The sequence below is a fragment of the Arabidopsis lyrata genome (genome assembly GCF_000004255.2).
Source record: "Arabidopsis lyrata subsp. lyrata unplaced genomic scaffold ARALYscaffold_3, whole genome shotgun sequence".
NCBI lineage: Eukaryota > Viridiplantae > Streptophyta > Magnoliopsida > Brassicales > Brassicaceae > Arabidopsis > Arabidopsis lyrata.
In genome coordinates, this window is record NW_003302553.1 from 13,453,932 (window position 1) to 13,477,657 (window position 23,726).

Below are 23,726 nucleotides of genomic sequence, written 5' to 3' on the forward strand. Positions count from 1 at the left end.
AGATGTCAAAAAGAGAGTTTGAAATCTTTTTTTGGACTGTTTAAAATAGAGAAACAAAACAAAACATTTCACCCAAACTGATATTAATTGAATAGATATCTCGATCTTAAAATTGAATTACACTCTTAGCTTTTTTTTTGTTATGGTAAAATGTAAAAATTTATACTAGATTTTAGATTTTTTACGAAAACAAAATAAAACAAAGAGAAACATAAAACTAAAAACTAAGCACCAAACAACAGTACTGTGGAAGACCATAAAAGATGAAATTAACGAAAAGAGATAAAACGTTATGATAGAAGAAGACACGAGAAAACCGTCAATGTTGCCACTAGTGAACCGAGATCCAAACCCAGCCTTTAACATATCATTAGGATCGAGTTAGAGAAGGGAAAAGATGACAAAAAGAGAGTTTAACATCAATGTTTGGACTGTTAAAAATAGATAAACAAAAAAAGAAAAGTTCACCCAAACTGACATTAGTTGAATGGATCTCTCGATCTTAAAATTAAATTACACTCTTAACGTTTTTGTTTTGGTAAAATGTAAAAATTTATACAAGATTTTAGATTTTATATAAAAATGGAAATAAAACAAAGAGAAACATAAAACCAAAAATTATGCATAAATGTAAAAATTTATAGAAGATTTTAGATTTTAAACAAAAACGGAAATAAAACAAAGAGAAACATAAAACCAAAAATTATGCATCAAACAACAGTACTTGTGGAAGACCATAAAAGAAAGAATTAACGAAAGGAGCTAGAAAGCTTTAATGGAAGAAGACACAAGAAAACTGTTGATGTTACTACGAGTGAACCGCGATCCGAACCTAGCCTTTAAAATATCATTAGGATCTAGTTAGAGAAAGTAAAAGATGACAAAAAGAGAGTTTGAAATCATTTTTTGGACTGTTTAAAATAGAGGAACAAAACAAAACATTTCACCCAAACTGATAATTGAATGGATATATTGATCTTAAAATTGAATTACAATCTTAAATTTTTTTTTTTATTTTGGTAAAATATAAAAATTATATCATAAATTTTTTACAAAAAAGGAAAAAAACAAATAAAACATAAAACTAAAAAAAAAAAACTAGACAGCAAACAACAGTACTGTAGAAGGCCACAAAAAATGAAATTAACGAAAGGAGCTAGAACGTTATGATAGAAGAAGACACGAAAAAAACCGTCGATGTTGCCACAAGTGAACCACGATCCAAACCAAGCCTTTAACATATCATTAGGATCGAGTTAGAGAAGGGAAAATATGACAAAAGGAGATTTTGACATCAATGTTTGGACTGTTTAAAATAGATAAACAAAAAAGAAAAGTTCACCCAAACTGACATTAATTGAATGGATCTCTCGATCTTAAAATTGAATTACACTCTTAACTTTTTTGTTTTGGTAAAATGTAAAAATTTATACTAGATTTTAGATTTTATACAAAAACGGAAATAAAACAAAGAGAAACATAAAACCAAAAACTATGCAGCAAACAACAGTACTGTGCAAGACCATAAAAGATGAACGAAAGGAGCTAGAAAGCTCTGATGGAAGAAGACACGAGAAAGCTGTTGATGTTACCACGAGTGAACCGCGATCCGAACCTAGCCTTTAAAATATCATTAAGATCTAGTAAGAGAAGGTAAAAGATGACAAAAAGAGAGTTTGAAATCTTTTTTTGGACTGTTTAAAATAGAGAAACAAAACAAAACATTTCACCCAAACTGATAATTGAATGGATATCTCGATCTTAAAATTGAATTACAATCTTAACGTTTTTTTTATTTTGGTAAAATGTAAAAAATTATATCATAGATTTTTTACAAAAACGAAATAAAACAAAGAAAAACATAAAACTAAAAAAAAACTAGGCAACAAACAACAGTACTTCAGAAGGCCACAAAAGATGAAATTAATGAAAGGAGTTAGAACGTTACGATTGAAGACGACACGAGAAAACCGTCGATATTGCCACGAGTGAACCGCGATCCAAACCCAGCCTTTAACATATCATTAGGATCGAGTTAGAGAAGGTAAAAGATGATAAAAAGAGAGTTTGACATCAATGTTTGTACTGTTTAAAATAGATAAACAAGAAAGAAAAGTTCACCCAAACTGACATTTATTGAAATGATCTCTCGATCTTAAAATTGAATTACACTTTTAACTTTTTTGTTTTGGTAAAATCTAAAAATTTATACTAGCTTTAAGATTTTATACAAAAATGGAAAAATGAAAAAATAAAAAGATAAAACCAAAAGCAAATAATAGTACTGTGGAAGACCATAAAAGATGAAATTAATGAAAGGAGCTAGAAAGCTCTAACAGAAGAAGACACGAGAAAACCGGTTATGTTACCACAAGTGAACCGCGATCTGAACCTAGCCTTTAAATATCATTAGGATCGAGTTAGAGAAGGTAAAAGATGACAAAAAGAGAGTTTAAAATATTTTTTTGGACTTTTAAAATAGAGAAACAAAACAAAATATTTCACCTAAACTGATATTGAATGAATGGATATCTCGATCTTAAAATTGAATTACACTCTTAGAATTTTTTTGGTTATGGTAAAATGTAAAAATTTATACTAGATTTTAGATTTTTTGCAAAAACGAAATTAAACAAAGATAAACATAAAACTAAAAACTAAGCAGCAAACAACAATATTGGAGAAGGCCGCAAAAGATGAAATTAACCAAAGGAGCTAGAACGTTCTGACGGAAGAAGACACAAGAAAACCGTCGATGTTGCCACAAGTGAACTGCGATCCGAACCTAGCCTTTAACATATCATTAGGATCGAGTTAGAAAAGGTAAAAGATTACAAAAAGAGAGTTTGAAATCAATGTTTGGACTGTTTAAAATAGATAAACAAAACAAAAGAGTTCACCCAAACTGACATTAATTGAATAAATCTCTCGATCTCAAAATGAATTAGACTCTTAACTTTTATTTTGTTTTGGTAAAATGTAAAAATTTATACTAGATTTTAGATTCTTTACAAACACGGAAAGAAAACAAAGAAAAACATAAAACTAAAAGCTATGCAGCAAACGACTGTACTGGAGAAAACCACAAAAGATTAAATTAACCAAAGGAGCTAGAACGTTCTGATGGAAGAAGACACGAGGAAACCGTCGATGTTGCCACGAGTGAACTGCGATCTGAAACCGTCGATGTTGCCATGAGTGAACCGTGATTCGAGTCCAACCTTTAAAATGTCATTATGATCGAGTTAGAGAAGGTAATAGATGACAAAAAAGAGAGTTTGAAATCAATATTTAGATTGTTTAAAATAGATAAACAAAACAAAAAAAAAAGTTCACCCAAACTAATATTTATTGAATGGTAGCTCGATCTTAAAATTGAATTACACTCTTAACTTTTTTTTGTTTTAGTAAAATGTAAAAATTTATACTAGATTTTAGATTTCTTACAAACACGGAAATAAAACAAAGAGAAACGTAAAACTAAAAGCTATGCAGCAAACAACAGTATTGGAGAAGGCCTTAAAAGATGAAATTAACCAAAGAAGGTATAACGTTTGTAACGAAAGAAGACACGAGAAAACCGTCGATGTTGCCACGAGTGAACCGTGATTCGAGCCCAACCTTTAAAATGTCATTATGATCATTTAGAGAAGGTAATAGATGATTAAAAAAAAAAAGAGAGTTTGAAATCAATATTTAGATTGTTTAAAATAGATAAACAAAACAAAAAAAAAAAAGAAATTCACCCAAACTAATATTTATTGAATGGATAGCTCGATCTTAAAATTGAATTACACTCTTCTTCTTTTTTGGTAAAATGCAAAAAGTTATACTAGATTTAAGATTTTTTACAAAAACGGAAATAAAACAAAGAGAAATATAAAACTAAAAGCTATATAGCAAACAACAGTACTAGAGAATGCCACAAAAGATGAAATTAACAAAAGGAGCTAGAACGTTCTAACGGAAAAAGATACGAGAAAATCATTGATGTTGCAACGAGTGAACCGCGAACCAAACCCAGCCTTTAACGTATCATTAGGATGAGCTCTATGTTCTCTGTGCCCATTGTTGGGTAGGCTAACGGAATCGAGGCAGGGTGGGGTAACCTCGGAGGAGGTGCAAAGCAGCTGATCATACCCATCGTGTTCTCGTTGATTCGGAAGATGGGAGCCACCAAGTTCACGGCGTGGAGGGTTGCTTTCTTCATCCCCAGCCTCTTTTAGACTCTCTTTGCTTTCGCCGTTTTCTTGTTCGGTCAGGTAACAAACCAATCACACTCACCGTTTCAGTTATTTTGGTTTATCCAGTTTTGAAAATGTATGGCCGGGGTTTTCTAGTTTTGGTTAAATTTTAGTACATACATTATTAGTACATGTTTTTCATTTTATTCGGTTATCTACAAATGATTAAACCGATTCGATTAGGTGAAAAGCTGGTTTACTGATACCGGTTTCGTTTTGATTCATGTAGTAGAATCTTTAGTCGGTTACTCTTTTTTTTTAATAACGTCTGGATTTATAATTTATTGCAAATTATGAGAACTGTTACATAGACGATTCTACAACGGACAATTCCTTCCGACCCTTATTAGATCCACGACAAACGACACTTCCTTCTTCATGCTCTTGACGAACACCTTCCAATGATCCACGACCTGACGACACTTCTCTCTCTGCGTAGAATCCTGGCGAACGGCGTCTATAATTGTTCATCGCTGGAGATCTCATACACACTTGCCTCCATTAATCTGCAAATTTATTAATAAATCGCAGTATCTGGGACTCAAACCCCAACCATCTTGGTGTAGAAGCATTAATTAACCCTTTATCAACCAATCGACGAAGGAATTGTAAATGGATACATTTATGTTGTCACCAATTTTTTTCTTTTTAATTTAAAAGGATCTTCGTGATGGGGATTATTGGGCGATGCATAAATCTGGAGAAAAGGAGAGTCAAAAACTATAGTGGATGGATAACAGCATTAGCATATGGCTATTGTTTTGAGACAATTTCGTTGAACTTTGGACTTTGGACTTTGAAGGTTTCATTGAATTATCGTGGTTCTCGTATGAATCTGAGGTGCGCGAAAACAATAAGAAATTAGCTCAAGGAGTACTAAAAAAGGTGCTAACGGCAGTGGGACTCCTGCGGGTAATTAGCTTTTTATGATTATATTGGTAATAATCCAGCAAAAGGGGGGTTATTCCGAGCAGGTTCAACGAGAAATACGAGACATCTAAGTCATACAAGTAAAGAGATCTATTCATTGATAAGAAAAAGAAAAAACGTAAGCCTTAAGAGCGGGATGGAGCGGTCGAAGACGGTCGGTTGCCCGAGTGAACGTCGAAGGTAAGAAGTAGGCCATTATCTCGGCAATAATGAGCCAAACTAGTATTTGCGGTGAATCCCCCTGTTAAGTAGTCATGCATTACGATAGGAACTCCCACGGACTTTCGATAACCGGCTTGTGGAGGTGCTCATTATGTCGTTCGTTATGCTTCTTGTGATTGAGGTGTCCGGTGGTGGACGTTCCCTTGGAGAGCGCAGTACAACGGAGAGTTGTATGCTGCGTTCGGGAAGGATGAATCGCTCCCGAAAAGGAATCTATTGATTCTCTCCCAATTGGTTGGACCACCTGTTTGTTTTCCGAGCGAGAAAGAGATAAATTGGAGAACAATTTCGTTTAACGTACACCAAAAACATCATTTCGAAAGTATTTTCAACGAGATTGAACCAACTTGAATTGATGGGATAAGATATGTAGACCCCGCTCAACTACACATATCATTTAGTCTCTCGACAGATAATTCCTTCCATAAACTAAAACCTAACTGAAGAATTAATATATAAATATTTACCTTTTGGTGATATCCCTAATCATATAACTACAAAAATTTAGAGAGTACACACATAGCAAAGTCAATAATCCAACGGTAAAAGATAGCAGTATTGATGGAGCGGCAAACGACCAAACAACAAATCGTGCTGAAAATAATAATGTCTCACCAGAATTTTTCAGCATTAATTGAAACACACAACAAACCTCTCCTTATTTAATGAAACCACATTTCAAACACTCATGTTTTCTTATAAAGAGAGGCCTATTATTTTACAGCTCATGGAATCACACTATCACAATCATAACCACAAAATAAACACTATGGGACAACTCAAAAGTCTCTTCACAATTCTTTTCCTAATAGCTATGTTGCCAGCCGTAACATTTGCCGGTAAAATACCGGCGATCATCGTGTTTGGCGACTCTACTGTTGATGCTGGGAACAACAATTATATCCCAACTGTTGCGAGAAGCAACTTTGAGCCCTATGGACGGGACTTTGTTGGTGGAAAGCCGACCGGACGGTTTTGTAACGGAAAGATTGCGACGGATTTTATGTCCGAAGCCTTAGGGCTTAAACCAATTATTCCGGCATACTTGGATCCTTCTTATAACATTTCAGATTTTGCAACAGGTGTCACCTTTGCTTCGGCTGCCACTGGCTATGACAACGCCACTTCTGATGTTCTGGTACGGACTTTTCTTACACTTGTATTTATTACATATATACTATTTGATATGATACATAACTACACGTCTTTATAAAACATTTATGATTGATGAGATATAAAATATAGTATAATATTTATGAAAAAAATTATCATAGTTGTTTTGGTTATAGAATGTAACAAATCTTTGTATTTTATTCGTAAGAAGTCTTTGTTTACACTTATGTATTTATTTAACGAAATTTTAATTTAATACATACGAAAAAACTATATTTTCATGAAATTTCGTTTGTAAACTTTGATAAATATTTTTTTTTTTAAATCGCGATAATATTTCAAGGCAAAGGTTGTTTTGGGATATTATCCTACTGTAGTAATTACAGACCACTGATTGTGATTGCAGTCGGTACTACCTCTTTGGAAACAACTCGAATACTACAAAGAATACCAAACAAAACTTAAAGCATACCAAGGTAAAGAAAGAGCCACAGAGACTATAGACAACTCTCTCTACCTCATAAGCATAGGCACCAACGATTTCCTCGAGAATTACTTTGCCTTTCCAGGCCGTTCTTCGCAATATTCCGTCAGTCTTTACCAAGATTTTCTAGCCGGAATCGCGAAAGACTTTGTGAAGAAGTTGCATGGACTTGGTGCAAGGAAGATCTCACTAGGTGGATTGCCTCCAATGGGATGCATGCCTTTAGAGAGAGCCACCAACATTGGCACAGGAGGCGAGTGTGTTGGACGGTACAACGACATAGCGGTCCAGTTCAACAGCAAGCTTGAGAAGATGGTTGAGAAGCTGAGCAAAGAGCTTCCTGGTTCCAACCTCGTTTTCTCAAATCCTTATGAACCATTTATGCGGATCATCAAGAACCCTTCCTCTTTTGGTAAGCTAGCTAATTAACAATCCCATCATAAATAACTTTATTATTTCTCTAAACATAACTACATGTATTAATGTTTGAATGGTGAAAAAATGAAGGGTTCGAGGTGGTGGGAGCGGCATGTTGCGCGACAGGGATGTTCGAGATGGGATATGGTTGCCAAAGGAATAACCCATTCACATGTACCAACGCAGACAAGTATGTGTTTTGGGACTCATTTCACCCAACACAGAAGACTAATCACATCATGGCCAATGCTCTCATGAACAGCACATTCCCTCACTTCCTCTAAATGGTTTTTATGTTTGTGTGTGGAAACTAGATATAAGAGTAATATTATTATTAGGGATTGCTTCTCATATTTTTGATATGCACTCTGTATGTATTTATATTTAAGTAGATTTTGCTTTTGTGTTAGTTAGCGAAACCTATGTTTCTTTTCTAGATTATGGTGTGCCTATGTAATTTTATTCTCTTTAGCTATTCTCAATATATCTATGTTTCATTCCATTATGACAATTTTGGGGCGGTGTGTTATTATTTCAAAATAATAGCATTTATGACTTTGCACTAAAATTTTTGTATACTAAAAATGCCAGCACAATTATGTTTACAATATACAAGTGTGAAGTGTGTATAAATTTATTTATTTACAATACAAAAATATGCACACATAAATAAATGATATTTCTAATAAATTTGTAACGGATTTAAATCCTTATTTAATAAATCACAAGTCACTTCTCTAATAACTGCACCATTATCCTTCAACCACGTGTCTTAAGTCTTAAATTATGTACTTTCACTTTTTTCTTTTTTTACACTAATTTACGATTAAAATCAAAATTGACTTTTCTCCATCACCCCCCCACCACCACCCACGATCTCTTGCTTCTCCTACAAAAAAAAAAAAAAACTTCCACATCTTTTTTTTTTTTAATTTTGTTTTCCTGCAACTTTTCTCGAAATAAAATTTTTTTTGAAATTTCAAAGATTTTGTTTCCTTCTAATTTACACAATAACTAGGTTTCTCATCCCGACTATGAAATTAGTTCTCTTTTACCTTGCAATATATCTTCAATAGAGAAACTAATGCTATTTTCGCCCGTGCAGAGCACGGGTCAAACACTAGTATACAAATAAATCACTAATCATATATATAGAAGTTGGTTAACTCTCTCTTAATAGTTTGTGATTAAAATTTTTGCCGTTTTTTAAACATCACTTTAGGGAGGTTAATAACAACGTTGATGTCCCCTCTTCCACTTCCAATATGTATTTTTTGGCAAGATATATTGTTGTGACGATCTAAAATCTCTGCAAACTAGGGTTCGTCCAACTTTTCTATAGGTAATCGTCTTCCAAAGCCATAACCACATCCTCTTCCACTTCTATTTCTTTGTCTGGGTCATATCTCGTAATTTGATGTCTAGTTTTTGGTTACTTTACAGGTCTCCTTCCACGGTTATCGTTGTATCACTTGGAGATCTCACAGACACTATTGATCTCGGTTATACTACAAAATAGAAGCTTGGCGAGTAAATCGTTGGAGTATATCAATTGCCATGACAAGTACAAAGATATTTTTATTAGCTATTATGAGTATATTAAAAAAAGTTCAAAGTTTTTATGGTGCTTTATCTAGAAGATTTGATATTTTAGAAATTTCATTTTAAGAAGTTAAAGAATTGATACTTTTCAAAGAAAGTTACATAGTAATTTTGACCAGTTTTTCTATTATAGTATAGTTTGAAAAATATTAAATGATGTTGGTGTTTGACGCGTGTAAGTTTTCATTAAAAATAAATTCTAATGTATATAGAATCAAATCTAGAGGTATTCAATGGTAATATAACATTCTTATACTTTTCTCAAACCGCATCTATAAATAAGGAGGAACAGAGGAAGCAACCATACATCTTTTGGTTTTTAAGAGAGAGCGCTCTGAAGTTTTAGTTTCAATAAGCAAAGTAAATTTAGTTAAAGATTAATAATATTCCAATCATTTTTTTCTTTTTGCACTAATTGAGAATAAATTTTTATGTGTACACGGTGAAATCGGCAGGATTGGTTTTGCTGGAACTTATAGTAAATACTAGAAAGTCCGCTTTTTTGGAATATTAGAAGCCCATGATTTCAAAAAAATTATTTTGGTAAAAAAGCATTAACTTCTTTTCCTACATAAACCATGGGTCTAAATACCATAAAAGTGAGCCTATAGATATTTGCAATTTGTTCCACCAAAACTGACCTCGTGATTCCATCGTGTACACACAAAATTTTCTTTGATTAGTATATCAGGCGGTATATGATTGAAAAGATTATTAATTTGTAGCCATGCTTGTATCCCATAGTAATTTTTTATTCAAAAATCAATATAGTTTTTGCATTCATATTTCATTATTTAAAAAAACAATTTAGATCGATTGAATTAACTTGATCAATTAATCTTTATGTTGTTTTAAAAATCATTTGAATGTATTTTTGTAATTTTTGAGTAAACAATGCATCCGAGTTTACATTCAAATTTGTTGTTTGTAACAAGTTACATCAATTCAACTAACCTAATGAAGTAATCCTTTTACTATTTTTGTTTTGTTTTAGTCATTTGATGTTTTTTTTTCTATAAAACTTTATCACAGCTTATTTATTTGTTTTTAATTAAAATTTTCAACGCTTATTTATGATTAATTACTTCACTTTTGGTCATGGGTACCAATTCTTCTGGGTAGCAAATGTAAATTTTCAATCCAACTTCTGTTAAGTTTAAGTTCAAGTTCTTCACTTTTACATTTTAGAGTTTTTTGTCAATCTCCCTTTTTTTTATTAACTATAAAAACTATCAATTAAAATTGGTTTTTAGCTTGAAAATCCTTCTGAAGAGATTTGGTTATATTTTTTTTCAGAGTGTACCGAGACCAAATGGCTGCGGCGCATCAAGGCACTTCTTCGACGGTCTCCGTTATTAAAACAAAAAAAAATCAATTTGGTTTACGGTCAAAAATATATTAATCTTAGTATGGTTGAATTTCATTATCCATTCTTATCAACAAACAGTTGGAACTGAATTGTCAAAAAATATTTGTAATAAATTTACATGAAACCATGAAACATTTTAACAACAAAAAAAAAAGGCAATAAAGGCCTATGAAACTATGAACAAAGTAATATACTTATCAGATCAAACCCCAAAAGTCAATCGGTCCCAAAATTTTGAAGCACATTTATGTTAGTAGTTGAATAAATGTGAACCTGAGAAAGGAGACATACGATCCCAATCTTATAATTAATATAATAAATTATCTGGAAATTATTTGTTAACAACTGACAACGTAGAAGAAAATGGTGCCATACTGTCATAAAATGGTGCCATGTTTCGTATGTAGCCATAGGCCCATACGGATCTCTGACATTATCGATGTTACTAATTCAACATCTGATCAATCAATTATTATAAGCACTAAATAATGACATTTTTAAAAAGAAGGATTTCAATCAAAAGTTTGTGCAGTGATAGATTTACGTTCTACATCTATTTGTTCTTAGCTCTATCACCGCTATGTTCCGTATTTTTGCCAAAAAACAAATTCGGGAATCCATAGTCGCCAAAAACTATATTGAGAGGTGTATATGGTTATGATATGAGAAAAAATACCAAAACAAAATAAAACCATTTCACATGCAGAAAGCTATGAAGATGCAGCATCTAAAGGAGTTCCTGAACTAAATCAAGATACTTCAAGAAGTAACTCAAAAGAACAGAGCAACTTGAACAAGATTAAGGAAATATGCAGAATCTTGTTATGGCGGTTTGAAGTGAAGGCTAGAAGCTTGAAGAAGATTCTAGAAGACTGAAGAGTTTCCTTTTGCAAGAAGAAAAGGAAAACATGAAGACAAATGACAATTTCCTATTCCATAAAGAAAAAATAAATTGTCCATTCCAATTAGTTTTAGAATTGGAAATCGACCTGTTGTATGGTCTCAACCTATTTAGTATAAATAGGAGTGCTAAGGCTTGCAGAAAGCTGAGCACAATCACGAGAGAGAATTCCTAGCTATTAAGTCTTAGTTTGAGAGAAATAGAGAACTAGAGGCTTAAAGAGAGCTAAGGGTTTTAGGGAGAGTTATTGTTCTTAATCGGTCTGTGATTAAGGAAGAAGACTTAGTGAGAATAGAAAATAGTGTTAAAGGAGAAACCTTGTAAACATATTTTCTATTAATCGAAAGAGTTTTTGAGGAATCCTGAGTTACATCGTGAACTAATTCAAAACTTAGTGGCTCTTGCATTAACAATTGGTATCAGAGCAGTCGCTTGTGAAGATTACATACAGGTGAGATCTTGTGGAAAAGATGGAGAGCTATCAAGAACTGGTTAAAAACACGAAGGTTGTTCTAGACGATGGTAACTATGGTTTTTGGAAGTCAAGAATCAAATTTGTGATAAGAGGGATAGATGTGTTAGCTTGGAAAGCTGTCTTGGAAGAATGGAAAGAACCACAAATTAAGAATGAAGATGGAAGTTTCACAGCCAAACCCGAGTCAGACTGGACTGAAGATGAGAAGAAAAAGTCTAAATTCAATGCTAGAGCTCTCACAGCTATTCACTGCAGTGTTGGAAGGAAACAATTTGACTTAATTCAGGGGAGTGAAACGGCTAAGGAAGCTTGGGACATCTTACAGATTCACTATGAAGGAACAGCTAAAGTTCAGACATCAAGGAAAGATATGCTGGCCTCTAGGTTTGAAAATCTGAAGATGGAAGAGAATGAATCAATTTCGGATTTCAGCTCCAAACTAAGCTCACTAGCTCAAGAAGCATCAACTCTTGGAAAGAAGTACAAAGACAAGGAATTGGTTAAGAAATTCCTGAGGTGTCTACCATCAAAGTTTTTGGCCTACAAGACTGCTTTAACAGTATCAAATAGCACGGATACGCTCAGTTTTGGAGAAGTGGTGGGAATGCTTCAAGCACATGAGTTAGAATTAGGAGGAACTAAGAAACCTAAAGGTCTAGCATTAACCTCTTGCGAAAACAAATCTCAATCAGAAGAAGAAGATCCATTGAGCTTGTTGGTTCGAAGATTTGATCGTGTTTTAAGAAGGGCAGAACAAGGACAAGGACAAAAGAAGTTTGGATCATTCAAAAAGAATTCTGACGACACCAAACCATCAAAGAAAGCTGACATGCAATGTCATGAATGTAAGGGGTATGGACACTTTATTCGTGAATGTCCAAGTCCAGAAACGAGAAACTAAATGCACAACATGCAAAGGAATGGGACATGCTCAAGATGACTGTATCAGTAGTCGAAAAGAGAAATCAATGGTTGGTATTGAAGAAGAATCTGAGGAAGAGAGTGAAGAAGAAGAAATCTTAAATTATGTAGCGTTGATAGGCATCACTGAGTTTGTTGAAGGTGAAGAAGAAACTGACTCTGAATCAGATGGAGAACAACAAGTGGATTTTATTAAAAGTTACAAAGAAGTGAGAGAAACTTTAATTAAACTTGGAACAGAAAATCAAGACTTGCTGAAAGAAAAGATACGTCTCGAATCACTTGTTAAACTATTACAGAATCAACTAGAAGATGAAAAGAAGATTAGCAAAGAAAGCTTGAGTTTGATGAAAGAAAAACTAAGCTTGTCTGCTAAAACTGATAATTTGGAGAAAGAACTGATCGCTGAAAGGAAGATATATATCCGCAGGACTACAAACAGAACTTAATCAACAACATCGGAAGATTCACATGTTTGCAGGAACAAAACAACTAGATCAGATTCTAAGCTATGGAAGGACAGAAAAAACAAACAGAGGACCAATCGGAGGAAGGAGACATGTTAGAGAAACTCGGTCTGATGGTGGTGCAGAAAACCCTCAACTGATTGACGAACCCATCGAAGAACCAGCGAGATCTATTACAATGCCTCTTTCTCTTATTCCTTCTGTCGATGAAGATGACTCATTTGCAACGGCTATTGAAGAACATAAGAGCAGCGAGTCAGAGGAAATTCGGAAACCTGAACGTGAATCAAAGAAGTCTGATGGAGAAACTGAAGTTCTTTCTGAACAAATCGAAGAAGACAAACTTAAGGAGGAAGTTGTGCCCACAGAAACGGTACCCACAAACGATGAATCAACAGAAGCTGGGCCAACGGAAGGAATTGAGAATTTGGAAAATCAAATTGAAGAATCAAGTTTGATTTCATCTCAGAATGATGAAATTCGTGATCAATCTGAGCAAAATCAAAAGCAAGATTCAACTTTCTCAGAACAAGCTGAACAGACTGTTATCGGGTCACATGCAGAACAGATTGAAGAAGCAGTAGATGACAGAAATGTTGGAGTTACAGAGGAAAGGGTTGGAGATGAACCAATCCACGTCTCGGATGTTGAAATTGAGCCTACTAAGATGACTGTTGAGGAACAATTTCAGAAAAATCAGAAGGAGAAGGAAGTTCGTAAGAAAGGAGTCTTTAAACAGCTAGGTCTAGCTCCTCCAAAGAAGAAACAGAAGAAGACTGAACCAAGTTCAAAGAAGAACAAATCTATCAAGGCTTCTGGCTCAGGCAAAAGTCCTTCCAAGAAAAGCATTCGATCAAAGCTATTTTCATCACCTCAAGCTAAAGCAAGGTATGATTTGTTTAAAAGTAGAAACTTGATTGAGGAACGCCTGATTGATTTAGAAAAAGATGATTCTTGGGGCTACTTAACCTTGATCAAGAATGCGAGATTGGAATCTACAGTAACAAATCTTGGAAGTTATGTACGGGAAGTAGTGTCTGAATTTTATGCAAATCTTCCTTGTGAAAAGTCTGAAGAAAATGCTGAGAAGGTCAGTGTGTTTGTCAGAGGGCATGACTATGAGTTTTCACCAAAGAAAATCAATAAGTTTCTTGGTTTTAAAGATTTAACCAAAGAGGAACTAAAGGCAGATAGTGATGTTGATTCTGTTGGAAAAGAACAACTTGCAGAACTGCTAAGTGAAGATGAGAAGACTGGCTGGGATGATTTAGTTTTCAAGAACCTTTCTCCTCGAATTGGAGCTCTTCTACGAATCACTGCTCAGAATTGGATTCCTTCATCAAATCCGGATTATGTATCAGTAGAATGAGCTCAGCTAATTTACAATATCTTCAATGGAATCAGGTTCGATGTTGGAAAAAAATCTTTGATCTAGTAATGTCCATTGTGCAAAATAAAGATGAGAGGTGGTTGGTGTTTCCTCGAATCATCTATGGCATGCTTATAAGTCAAAGAGAAGTGCCAATTCATTCTGGAGAGAAGTTTGTGAATCCAAAGTTTTACAAGAAAGATGTCAAAACTGGTCAAGCTTACACTGAACGAATGAAGGGTAAAGCAAAAGTTAATTCTCAGCCAAACACTTCAGGATCTGCTCCTCAAAAAGCCTCAGAATTCTCTTCTCAATTTAATCCAGAGTTTCAAGGGTCTGATGTTGTGGACATTGGAAGCATTCATATACCACATTCTGGTATGGATGATTCAGAGGGGATGTTTGTAGCTCTTATGGACACAGCTCATGCGATTTCTAAGCTGAATGAAGTAATTCACCGCCTTATTCTCAGTCATCCTATGTCCAACAGACTATAAAAAGTTGGTTTTTAACCTTAGGCTCTCAAGCAGGGGGAGAAGAGGTGTACGGATATAATTCTGGGGGAGTTCTGGTGTTATGGGGGAGTAGTTATTTGATGTTTTTGTTTGAACTCCAGATTTTGTTGTTGCTTGTTTTTCAGACTTTGTCAGATTCCGGGGGAGTTAGTTGTTTTGTTGGACGAAATTACTAAAGTTTTTAATAACTTCGGTTGTTTAAAGTCTGTGATTGCTTGTGATACAAAGTGTCTATAAAAGTTAGAAGATTTCAAATGCAGGTCCTTGAGAGACACAAGATTAAAAAGGGGGAGATTGAAGATGCAGCATCTAAAGGAGTTCCTGAACTAAATCAAGATACCTCAAGAAGTAACTCAAAAGAACAGAGCAACTTGAAAAAGATTAAGGAAATATGCAGAATCTTGTTATGGCGGTTTGAAGTGAAGGCTAGAAGCTTGGAGAAGATTCTAGAAGACTGAAGAGTTTCCTTTTGCAAGAAGACAAAGGACAATTTCCTGATCCATAAAAAAAAAGGAAATTGTCCATTCCAATTAGTTTTAGAATTGGAAATCGACCTGTTGTATGGTCTCAACCTATTTAGTATAAATAGGAGTGCTAAGGCTTGCAGAAAGCTGAGCACAATCACGAGAGAGAATTTCTAGCTATTAAGTCTTAGTTTGAGAGAAATAGAGAACTAGAGGCTTAAAGAGAGCTAAGGGTTTTAGGGAGAGTTATTGTTCTTAATCGGTCTGTGATTAAGGAACAAGACTTAGTGAGAATAGAAAATAGTGTTAAAGGATAAACCTTGTAAACATATTTTCTATTAATCGAAAGAGTTTTTGAGAAATCCTGAGTTACATCGTGAACTAATTCAAAACTTAGTGGCTCTTGCATTAACAAGCTAAACACCAAAAAAAAACATAAAATGTGAAAGTGGTGGTAATCAAATAGTTGAAGGATTTACTAAGAATGCCTTTTTTGTGTGTTTGTGCCCTTTTATTGTGGTGGTGGTGAAGTAATTGAAGAAGTCACTAACCAGAGGTGGTGGATTAGTGGTTCTAGTCTGATGGAATAGTGGCACTGTTGGTCTAGGACAGGGATTGATTCTCCCCAGACGCAGAATTGCTCAGCTTTATCCTTTTAGCTACATGGGTATGGGCCCATTGTTTACGGTCCATTTGAAAACCTGAGGGGAACCCTACCTGTGGGATATCCTCTCCCCAGGGATTAGTCCTAGACCCCTGCATAGGTGTAGGGATTTACCCGAGTTAAAAAAAAAAAAAAAAAAAAAAAAAAAGAAAAAAAAAAAAAAAAGAAAGTAGTTGATGGATTCACTAAAGCGTTTGTGTCTTTTTATTATGATTTTAATCATCTTTGACCACCCTTATACGTTTTTAGAAGCAAAAAAACCTCGGTTTCTATGGATTTCGGGAGATTAGTATAGGTTTTGGTTTTGGAATTTAACCGGTTAACCGAAAAAAAAATATAAATGCAAAGGCAAACTACAGTATATTATAAATGTATGCGAATATTAGTAATATTCTACGTCATGCATGGGATAATATTCAAAAAATTTGGGGTTAAATGTCATTCTAGTTTAGATGACTTTTTTAACGCCATATGTTATCTCTTAGTCTTAATGTAATTTTTGGTTTTATGGGCCGGAGCTAGTGATATTAGGGCTTGATTTTATGGTGGCCAAAATACCTTAATTGGTAAGACCACCTACTACTCGAACTCTTATCACTCAGTAGCGTTTTCGGGTTGTTTTGGTATGTAAGAAGCCCACATGGCATGGTGGTCAGACGATCTACACAACCAACAGTCAACGAAATTCGTTGAACCGCTTGCATGGTCCTTGATCAGGATCCAATCTAGGTAAGTCTTTCTAAAAGGTCCTAGGTTTTTTCTTGAGAGGATCATATTCTTATACTAAGAAAATTTCTTAAAACTTACTCAAGTGTGATATTTTTGAATTTTTAATTAACCTTGTCTCTTTCAAATGTGTAAAGAAATAAAATCAAGCCATCTCCACCATGTTCTCTTGAAAGATAAAAATTATAAAGTTGAAGGAACTATGCAAAATATGAAGGAGGTATGAACTCTAGAAACTATAGTCTTGCCCACGGAATAACTCATCGGCCAATTTTTAAAAATAGTTAAGAAGCATGTGAAACGCATATACAAGCTTGGGACAATTACAATCTATATATACAAAGAATCAAAATTTTTAACTTTTAATACTATATTATCTCAAGTTCTCTCTCTTTAAAAGCCATTTTCATTGACCTTGAGACATAATCACACTATTCTTTTTTCATTTATAAAATATACTTATCATAAATTACTGGAAATAGGTGAAAGAAAACAAAATTTGATACTTGCGTATGGAATAAAGACACATTGGTAAAAAAACACATTGATCTTATACATTTTTAAGTAGGGAGATGAAATTATATATATCAAAAATTAGTGTATTTGCATGCCAAATTAAGAAAATAAATAAAAAAATCATTTAATAGCAAAGAAAAGTAAATGAGAGTGAAAGTGAAGTCAACAATGAAGAGCCCCTCGGGCGCAATGCGTGCCGTCTTGTTTTGATAATTGCCGGCAATTTCCCTCTCTACCATTCCTTCTCTTCTTGTCTCCTCCAAAAATATTCATTACCCCAAAATATCTACTATCTAGATATTTTTTTTTTTGTATGTATTGTAATATAACTACAATATTGCAATTTGAGGATTTAGATTTGGATAAACTATTCGTGGAATGCATTTTTTTCAAGCTCTTATTCTATACTCCTACTTGTACTTGTATTAGATAATATATCAAGAAAAAGTATCTTAGCTTTGTTTTTGGAATTTATCTTTACCTAGTTTTCAGTTTACATGTAGTAACTCCATTAGCTAACTAAACCTAACTATATATATATATATTCATAAATAGTATTCTTTCCGTTTCATAATAATTGATGTTTAAGAGAAAAATGTATTTGTTTCACTTTATTTGATTTTTTTACTTTTCAACAATGAAACAAAAAGTATGATTTATGAATCAAAGAAATTGATGGCTGAAATTTTGTTTAATTTACACCATTTCGATTTAACTTTTTAGCTCTTTTTGGGTTTTCTTTTAAAGATTTTTTTTTAACGTCTAGATTTATTATATATTGCGAATCATGAGAATTGTTACATAAAAGATTCTACTACAGACAATTCCTTCCAACTCTTATTAGATCTCACCTCCGTCAAACCCGCGTCAAAGCCCCTCGTTAAAGACCTACGTCAAAGTAGGTTGCGTCGCCACCTCCGTCAAACCTCCGTCAAAGGAGGCTGCGGGAGGCTACGGGGCTGCAGGAGACGACATACAACACTTCCTTTTTCATGTTGTTGATGGATAAATGATCCACGACATGACGACACTTTCTTCTCTGCATAGAATCACGACGAACGGCTCTAATTGTTCATCATTAGAGATCTCTTGTACACTTGCCTTAATATCTGGAACTCGAACCCCATACCCCTCAGTATATAAGCATTAATTAACTCTTGGTTAATCAATGGACCAAAGAGGCTTCCACTTTTTAAAGACTTCAAATGTCATTTTTAATTGAAATATCTACTAGATACATATATATATATATATCGTATATCAGGCTAAATAGATTAAAGACACATTTGAGTTCAAGACACACATATCATTTAAAGAAAGTATTAAATTCTTAGAAATTTCTAGTAGATGGCATACTTGCCATTATACCTACATACTTGTTATTTCACGTTTCAACACCTGAATATTTGTCAGTATACAGTATATATATATATACATATTTATTATTGATATATGTAACGTGAATGCTCGAAACAAGGAAAGCTACGTAACTGCTACGACACTATAGTTTTTAATCAATAAGGATAACATATGTTATAATTTGCCAATTGATTTGACGTTAAACCAACCAATTACGTAACAAACAACGACAATATATTAAATACAAATATATAATTTGTTCATAAATATAGTAATACATAATCAACTAGTCTTCTTAATTCTTATTCACATTACAACAAGAAATGTAAATGTTGTAGAAAGAAGGTGAAAACACACAGAAAGTAGAAAAGCAGTTCGTTTTATCTTATTACGATCGAATTTGTTTACGATATAATCTGAATAACAATAATAAAAACTTTATGGAAATAGGACATTTTTCCAAAAAAAGAATTACATAATATGATAAAAAAAAGAGAGAAAATTAAACCAAAAATGCCTGGCCTTCCCATGTACGCCGACGACTGATCATGGTAACTTTTATTTTCCCGGCGAAACACCGAAGTAGCCTCTAATGCATCTCTTCGCAGTCATTATCGGTGAGAGTGTATATATAAAGTGGATTATGTATGTAAAAATATGCCAATATGTACGTACATGTAAGTGCTCTTTCATGTCTCCTCTTCGTCTTCATCATCCTGTGGAGAATTTGTTTTTCCTGCGTCTTGGTTTGAGAGAAAGAGAGAGGAGAGGAACTTTAAAAATCTTGTCCCAGTTTGGAGTTTGTTTTATATGTATATACAAAACTCACACGCATGTTCACTAAATAGAATTATGGGTATTTTAATGTCTATTTCATGTTGATATTTTATTAAATCATTGTAGGAAAACAAGAACTTTGACTTACGTGTTCGACCATCAGTGTGAACTTCTAGAAAAAACTTGCGTTCTTGCAAATTTCAGTTTTTCTTTAATGAGGTGTCAATCTTGGTAGATAAATGGTGCTACTAAAATGACATTAAAAATCTGCTATCTATAACGGATGTTAGAAATCTAAATAGACTAAATAGATACATTAATAGATATTGACTAATCACTGCCAAATGAAAACAATTTTTATTATTAGAGGCAGAAAAAAAAAATTGTTTTAGAATACATTAGGCAGGATTTTTTTTGGTGTTGCCTAGTTCTGGTTTTGATGTGTTCAAATGTTTGTTGCCTCTATGAGGATTTGATTTTTGTTGGTTTGTGCTTTGGTTTATCGATTAGAATTGGTGTTTGGAAGAGTTAGTAAGACCAATTGAATGTGTCGCGTTGTTTTGAACTATTGGATTTTGCTATGTGCTAACCGACATCAGAGAAACAGATTGGTAGAGTGAGGTAGCGCTATCATTTCTTTTGGTTTTTGTAGTTCCGTACTGAAAGAGCTCATGAAAGTTCATAAAGCCGGTTTCACTTGACGTGAGTGTTGTCCTTAATTGAAAGCTCTGTGTGCTACATCGTTGACGGCATGGCCGGTCCTGGACACAACAAAGTGAAATTTGTAAGAAAACTTATCTACAAAACAGCCCCAAATTTATTTATTTTCACGATAATTGGTCCTACCTTTTTAATTTTTTTAAAATAACCTTAATTTTTTTTTAGAGCATTTGGCCCCCAAAATCTCAGGACCAACCCTGGTTGACGGCTCCTGTTCTCGACCTACCGGTGAAAGGCTTACATTCACTTGGTTATCAATGATTCAATCATCGCCGGTTAAGGTGTCATCTAGGAAAATCCTCAAAATCATTTATCACTTCATTGATTCCGAAAGCGTCAGTTTTTTTGTGGATGTTGCCGATTGTTCTTTGCTTCTATAAATAACTTAACCATATATAATTTTCTTCACAATCTTAATGCTTTCATTTTTCAGTTATCTATCTCTTTGTTTCTTTGACCGCGAGTCAATATGACAAAATCCTGACCATCACAACACAACACAACACAAAACCCACATATTCTTTATAACGAAACGTCTCACTTCTAACATATCGATCTTCTTCTTCAGTGTTGAGTAGACAAACTCTAAATCTTGAATCTTCACATGATTGTTCCTCTAATTGCAAAAATGCTAACTCATGCCCAGTTTCTAAATTTTAGAGCTGCAAAAAACCAGTAGTAGTGGCTCTCATGGATATATATTACGCTCAACAGCAATGTCAGCTTAGGTTTGCAATGTCAGCTTAGGTTTTTGTAGTAGTAACAGTGTAAGCAATGAAGCAAATCTTGAAAAGTCTAGATTTTAATTTGGACATGAATGAGGCTAATTTCAAAAAGGTTTTTGTTTCATTGAAGCACCCATAAAGGAAACGTTATTTGATGGACAAAATTTTAGAATGTTAAATGTAGTAAGAACGAAGACTTGGTTTTAAGGCATTTTAGGCTATAGTAGAGATAATAATGAGAGTTTGTATTTAGCTGAATAATAAACATAGAAAGGAGAAACCCGAAAAGGTGGCTTTGATTCGCTTCCTACGTTAATTTTTTTGACCCATATATGCTCGGTCCATGTCATTCATGGGGACTCATGAGTATTTAGCCCCTGAGATCACAAGAGGAGATTGTCATGGAAGTTTTGTTGATTGGTGGATTTTTGGTATATTCCTCTACGAATTGTTAACCGGGGAAACGCCATTTAAGGGAAATAAAAACCGTGAAACGCTATTCAATGTTGTTGGGCAACCACTAAAGTTTCTACAAGGATCCATAAGTTTTGTGTAAGGGATTAGATCCGAATTCGACCCTCAAGAAAAAAAAAGAAAGTAAGAAATAAAAGCACACATGATTTGTAGTATGTTCACCCTCAACGTAAACTTTTGACGCTTCTATATCAAACGGTCTATTTCTCCGCGAGAAGTATGACATCATAACAGATAGAGCCCAAACTATGACCACGAGCTACTTATCCCCGAAAAAACAGTTCTATATATATTTTCCCCTGATACCAAAATTCAATATCTAAATCTCCCCGAATTAATAGTTCTAAATCTATAAACCCACAAGATTTGGTTTTGTCGGTTTACTATTTACTTAACCGATTTTTTTAAGAAACTAAACCCAATTATATCCAAAGGAAACCAGATTTCAGTTCAAAAAAAAAAAAAAAAACCAGATTTCAAAATTAAATAAATGAATTATTATTATTTATTTTATAAAAACACGTGTTTACTTGTTCCTCTTTTCTTCCTTCTTCCTTCATCGTTGGACTCTGATTTGCTTCACCAGCAACAAAATACGATTTGTGTTTCAAATTCAATTATGGACCCAAATTCTAAATTCAGTTATCAATCCAATATAAATCGATTCAGAGAACTATGCTTATATGTATCATAAAAATGTCAAAATTAGTATTTTAATGGAGAAATTGAAAACAATGGCTATCGAAGTCAGTCTCCTTCCTAACAATCTGAAGCAACGAATCAATGGCATCACATCTGTCATTTTTTGGGGGCTTACTGATTCATATTCGACCTCCTCATCATCAAAATCGTTCAGATCTAAGTACCTCTTTCGTTTCACAAAAATCGGAATAGCAAAAGGAGTCTCAAAACCAGATCTCTTCTTCTTCTTCCCTTCATAACTTTCAGATTCGAGATTCGCAGGCTAGATTTCTTAAGCTAGATACGAAGCACTTAGAATGTATTTCAGATTTCAGATTCGATTTTCCAGTCAATGTTTACCACTTAATGTGTTTAAAATGCTTTGTTAAATATCTAGCTATTCTTTAATTATTGTCAAATTTGAATGCAAATTCAAAATAAATCTGAAACCCATCGTAACAATCAAAGAGAGACATGCACTAATATTCCAAATAAACATAATTTGAAATGAGAAGACGAAGAATGAAGAAGACGCAGGAAGGGGATGTAATTTTGTCAATTTTTTTTTTTTTATCTTGTTGGTTATTAAAACTCTTTAAATCAAAAAGGTTTGACATGCAAGTGGTTTGAAATCGGTTTGAGTGGTTTGAAATCGGTTTGGTTCGTAAACCGATAAACCCAGATTTATGGAGAAATAGATGTAAACTATCGATTTGGAGAGATATATATTGAGAAATATTTTTTCGGGGACATCTGAATCGTGGTCATAGATTGGGCTCTATCTGTTATGATGTCATAGTTCTCGTGGAGAAATAGACCGTTTTTCCTCCCAAATGTGTTCTACTTTTCCCCACGGATTAGTCTCGGGTCCTTCATAAGCTTGGTAATTCACCCTATTTATCAAATAAAAAATGTTCTGTTTTTTTCCGAAACAACGTAAAACCTGTACAAACTTGATAAAAAAACACTTTGACTCAAAACAAAAACACCAAAAAAGATACTGAAAAAATATGGTTAAAAGCTGATAAAAATACGATACCGGCTCAGATGTAAGTCTATTTTCTACCGCTTTAGATTTCATGAAGATCAAAGAAATTCGGGAGATACAAGTTCATTAATCTCCTGCTAGTCTATTCTCGCTATCAACATATCACCAACATACAAAAGTAATATCAAATAGGACTCCTTAAGCCTCTTGAAATAACAAGAGTGGTCAACCTGACACCTTAAGAACTTAGATTTCTTCATAAAGCTATCAAACGTTTTGTACAATTTTCTTAGAGCTTGTTTCAAACCCGTACAAATTCTTGTGCAACTTACATACCAGATTTTATTTTCCTTTCACCTCTAAGCCTTTATGAATAATATTAACATTAGGTGTTAAATCTCTTCCTCCAACCCACCATGGAGGAACACCGTTTTTTACATACATTTTTTTAAGATGCAATTTTTCTTTTACCACCAATCCAAGAATAGTTACGATTATCACCAGCTTGACTAGATGGAAGAAAATTTATGTGTAGCCAACATCTTTAGTTTTTGAATACATTACTAAAACTAAACATACGCTGTTTTGTGATTAGGCTCCGGT

At 33.8% G+C, this 23,726-nt stretch overlaps 2 protein-coding genes and 2 long non-coding RNA genes across 5 annotated transcripts; 2 read left to right on the plus strand and 2 right to left on the minus strand.

The window, feature by feature from the left end:
• Positions 1–1,328: 1,328 nt before the first annotated feature.
• Positions 1,329–3,325, minus strand: LOC110229702. Of its 2 annotated transcripts, none has more exons than XR_002333085.1 (2): positions 1,949–3,325; positions 1,329–1,615 (listed from the first exon to the last, which is right to left on the minus strand). It is a non-coding gene; the product is annotated as an uncharacterized LOC110229702 (long non-coding RNA). The 2 variants fall into 2 exon arrangements; XR_002333086.1 differs by having other exon boundaries at positions 1,329–1,620.
• Positions 3,326–6,016: 2,691 nt separating this feature from the next.
• LOC9319716 (GDSL esterase/lipase At2g04570) lies at positions 6,017–7,921 on the plus strand. Its single transcript, XM_002883603.2, has 3 exons — positions 6,017–6,534; positions 6,916–7,405; positions 7,501–7,921. The coding sequence occupies exons 1-3, from the start codon at positions 6,085–6,087 to the stop codon at positions 7,692–7,694; spliced, it is 1,134 nt and encodes a 377-aa protein (XP_002883649.2). The 5' UTR covers positions 6,017–6,084; the 3' UTR covers positions 7,695–7,921.
• Positions 7,922–12,725: 4,804 nt separating this feature from the next.
• LOC110230095 (ABC transporter F family member 4-like) lies at positions 12,726–14,514 on the plus strand. Its single transcript, XM_021032084.1, has 3 exons — positions 12,726–12,876; positions 13,160–13,888; positions 14,087–14,514. The coding sequence occupies exons 1-3, from the start codon at positions 12,726–12,728 to the stop codon at positions 14,512–14,514; spliced, it is 1,308 nt and encodes a 435-aa protein (XP_020887743.1).
• A 4,481-nt stretch (positions 14,515–18,995) lies between these two features.
• On the minus strand, positions 18,996–19,567 carry LOC110230440. The gene is made up of 2 exons (XR_002333546.1): positions 19,434–19,567; positions 18,996–19,347 (listed from the first exon to the last, which is right to left on the minus strand). It is a non-coding gene; the product is annotated as an uncharacterized LOC110230440 (long non-coding RNA).
• Positions 19,568–23,726: the final 4,159 nt, after the last annotated feature.

Coding starts and splice junctions, on each gene's coding strand:
- LOC110230095 (XM_021032084.1), top strand. CDS start 12,726: ATGGTTGGTATTGAAGAAGAATCTGAGGAAGAGAGTGAAGAAGAAGAA. Junction 12,877..13,159: donor ACAAGTGGATTTTATTAAAA/GTTACAAAGAAG, acceptor ACATGTTTGCAG/GAACAAAACAACTAGATCAG. Junction 13,889..14,086: donor AGGAGTCTTTAAACAGCTAG/GTCTAGCTCCTC, acceptor TGATTGATTTAG/AAAAAGATGATTCTTGGGGC.
- LOC9319716 (XM_002883603.2), top strand. CDS start 6,085: ATGTTTTCTTATAAAGAGAGGCCTATTATTTTACAGCTCATGGAATCA. Junction 6,535..6,915: donor ACGCCACTTCTGATGTTCTG/GTACGGACTTTT, acceptor TTGTGATTGCAG/TCGGTACTACCTCTTTGGAA. Junction 7,406..7,500: donor CAAGAACCCTTCCTCTTTTG/GTAAGCTAGCTA, acceptor GAAAAAATGAAG/GGTTCGAGGTGGTGGGAGCG.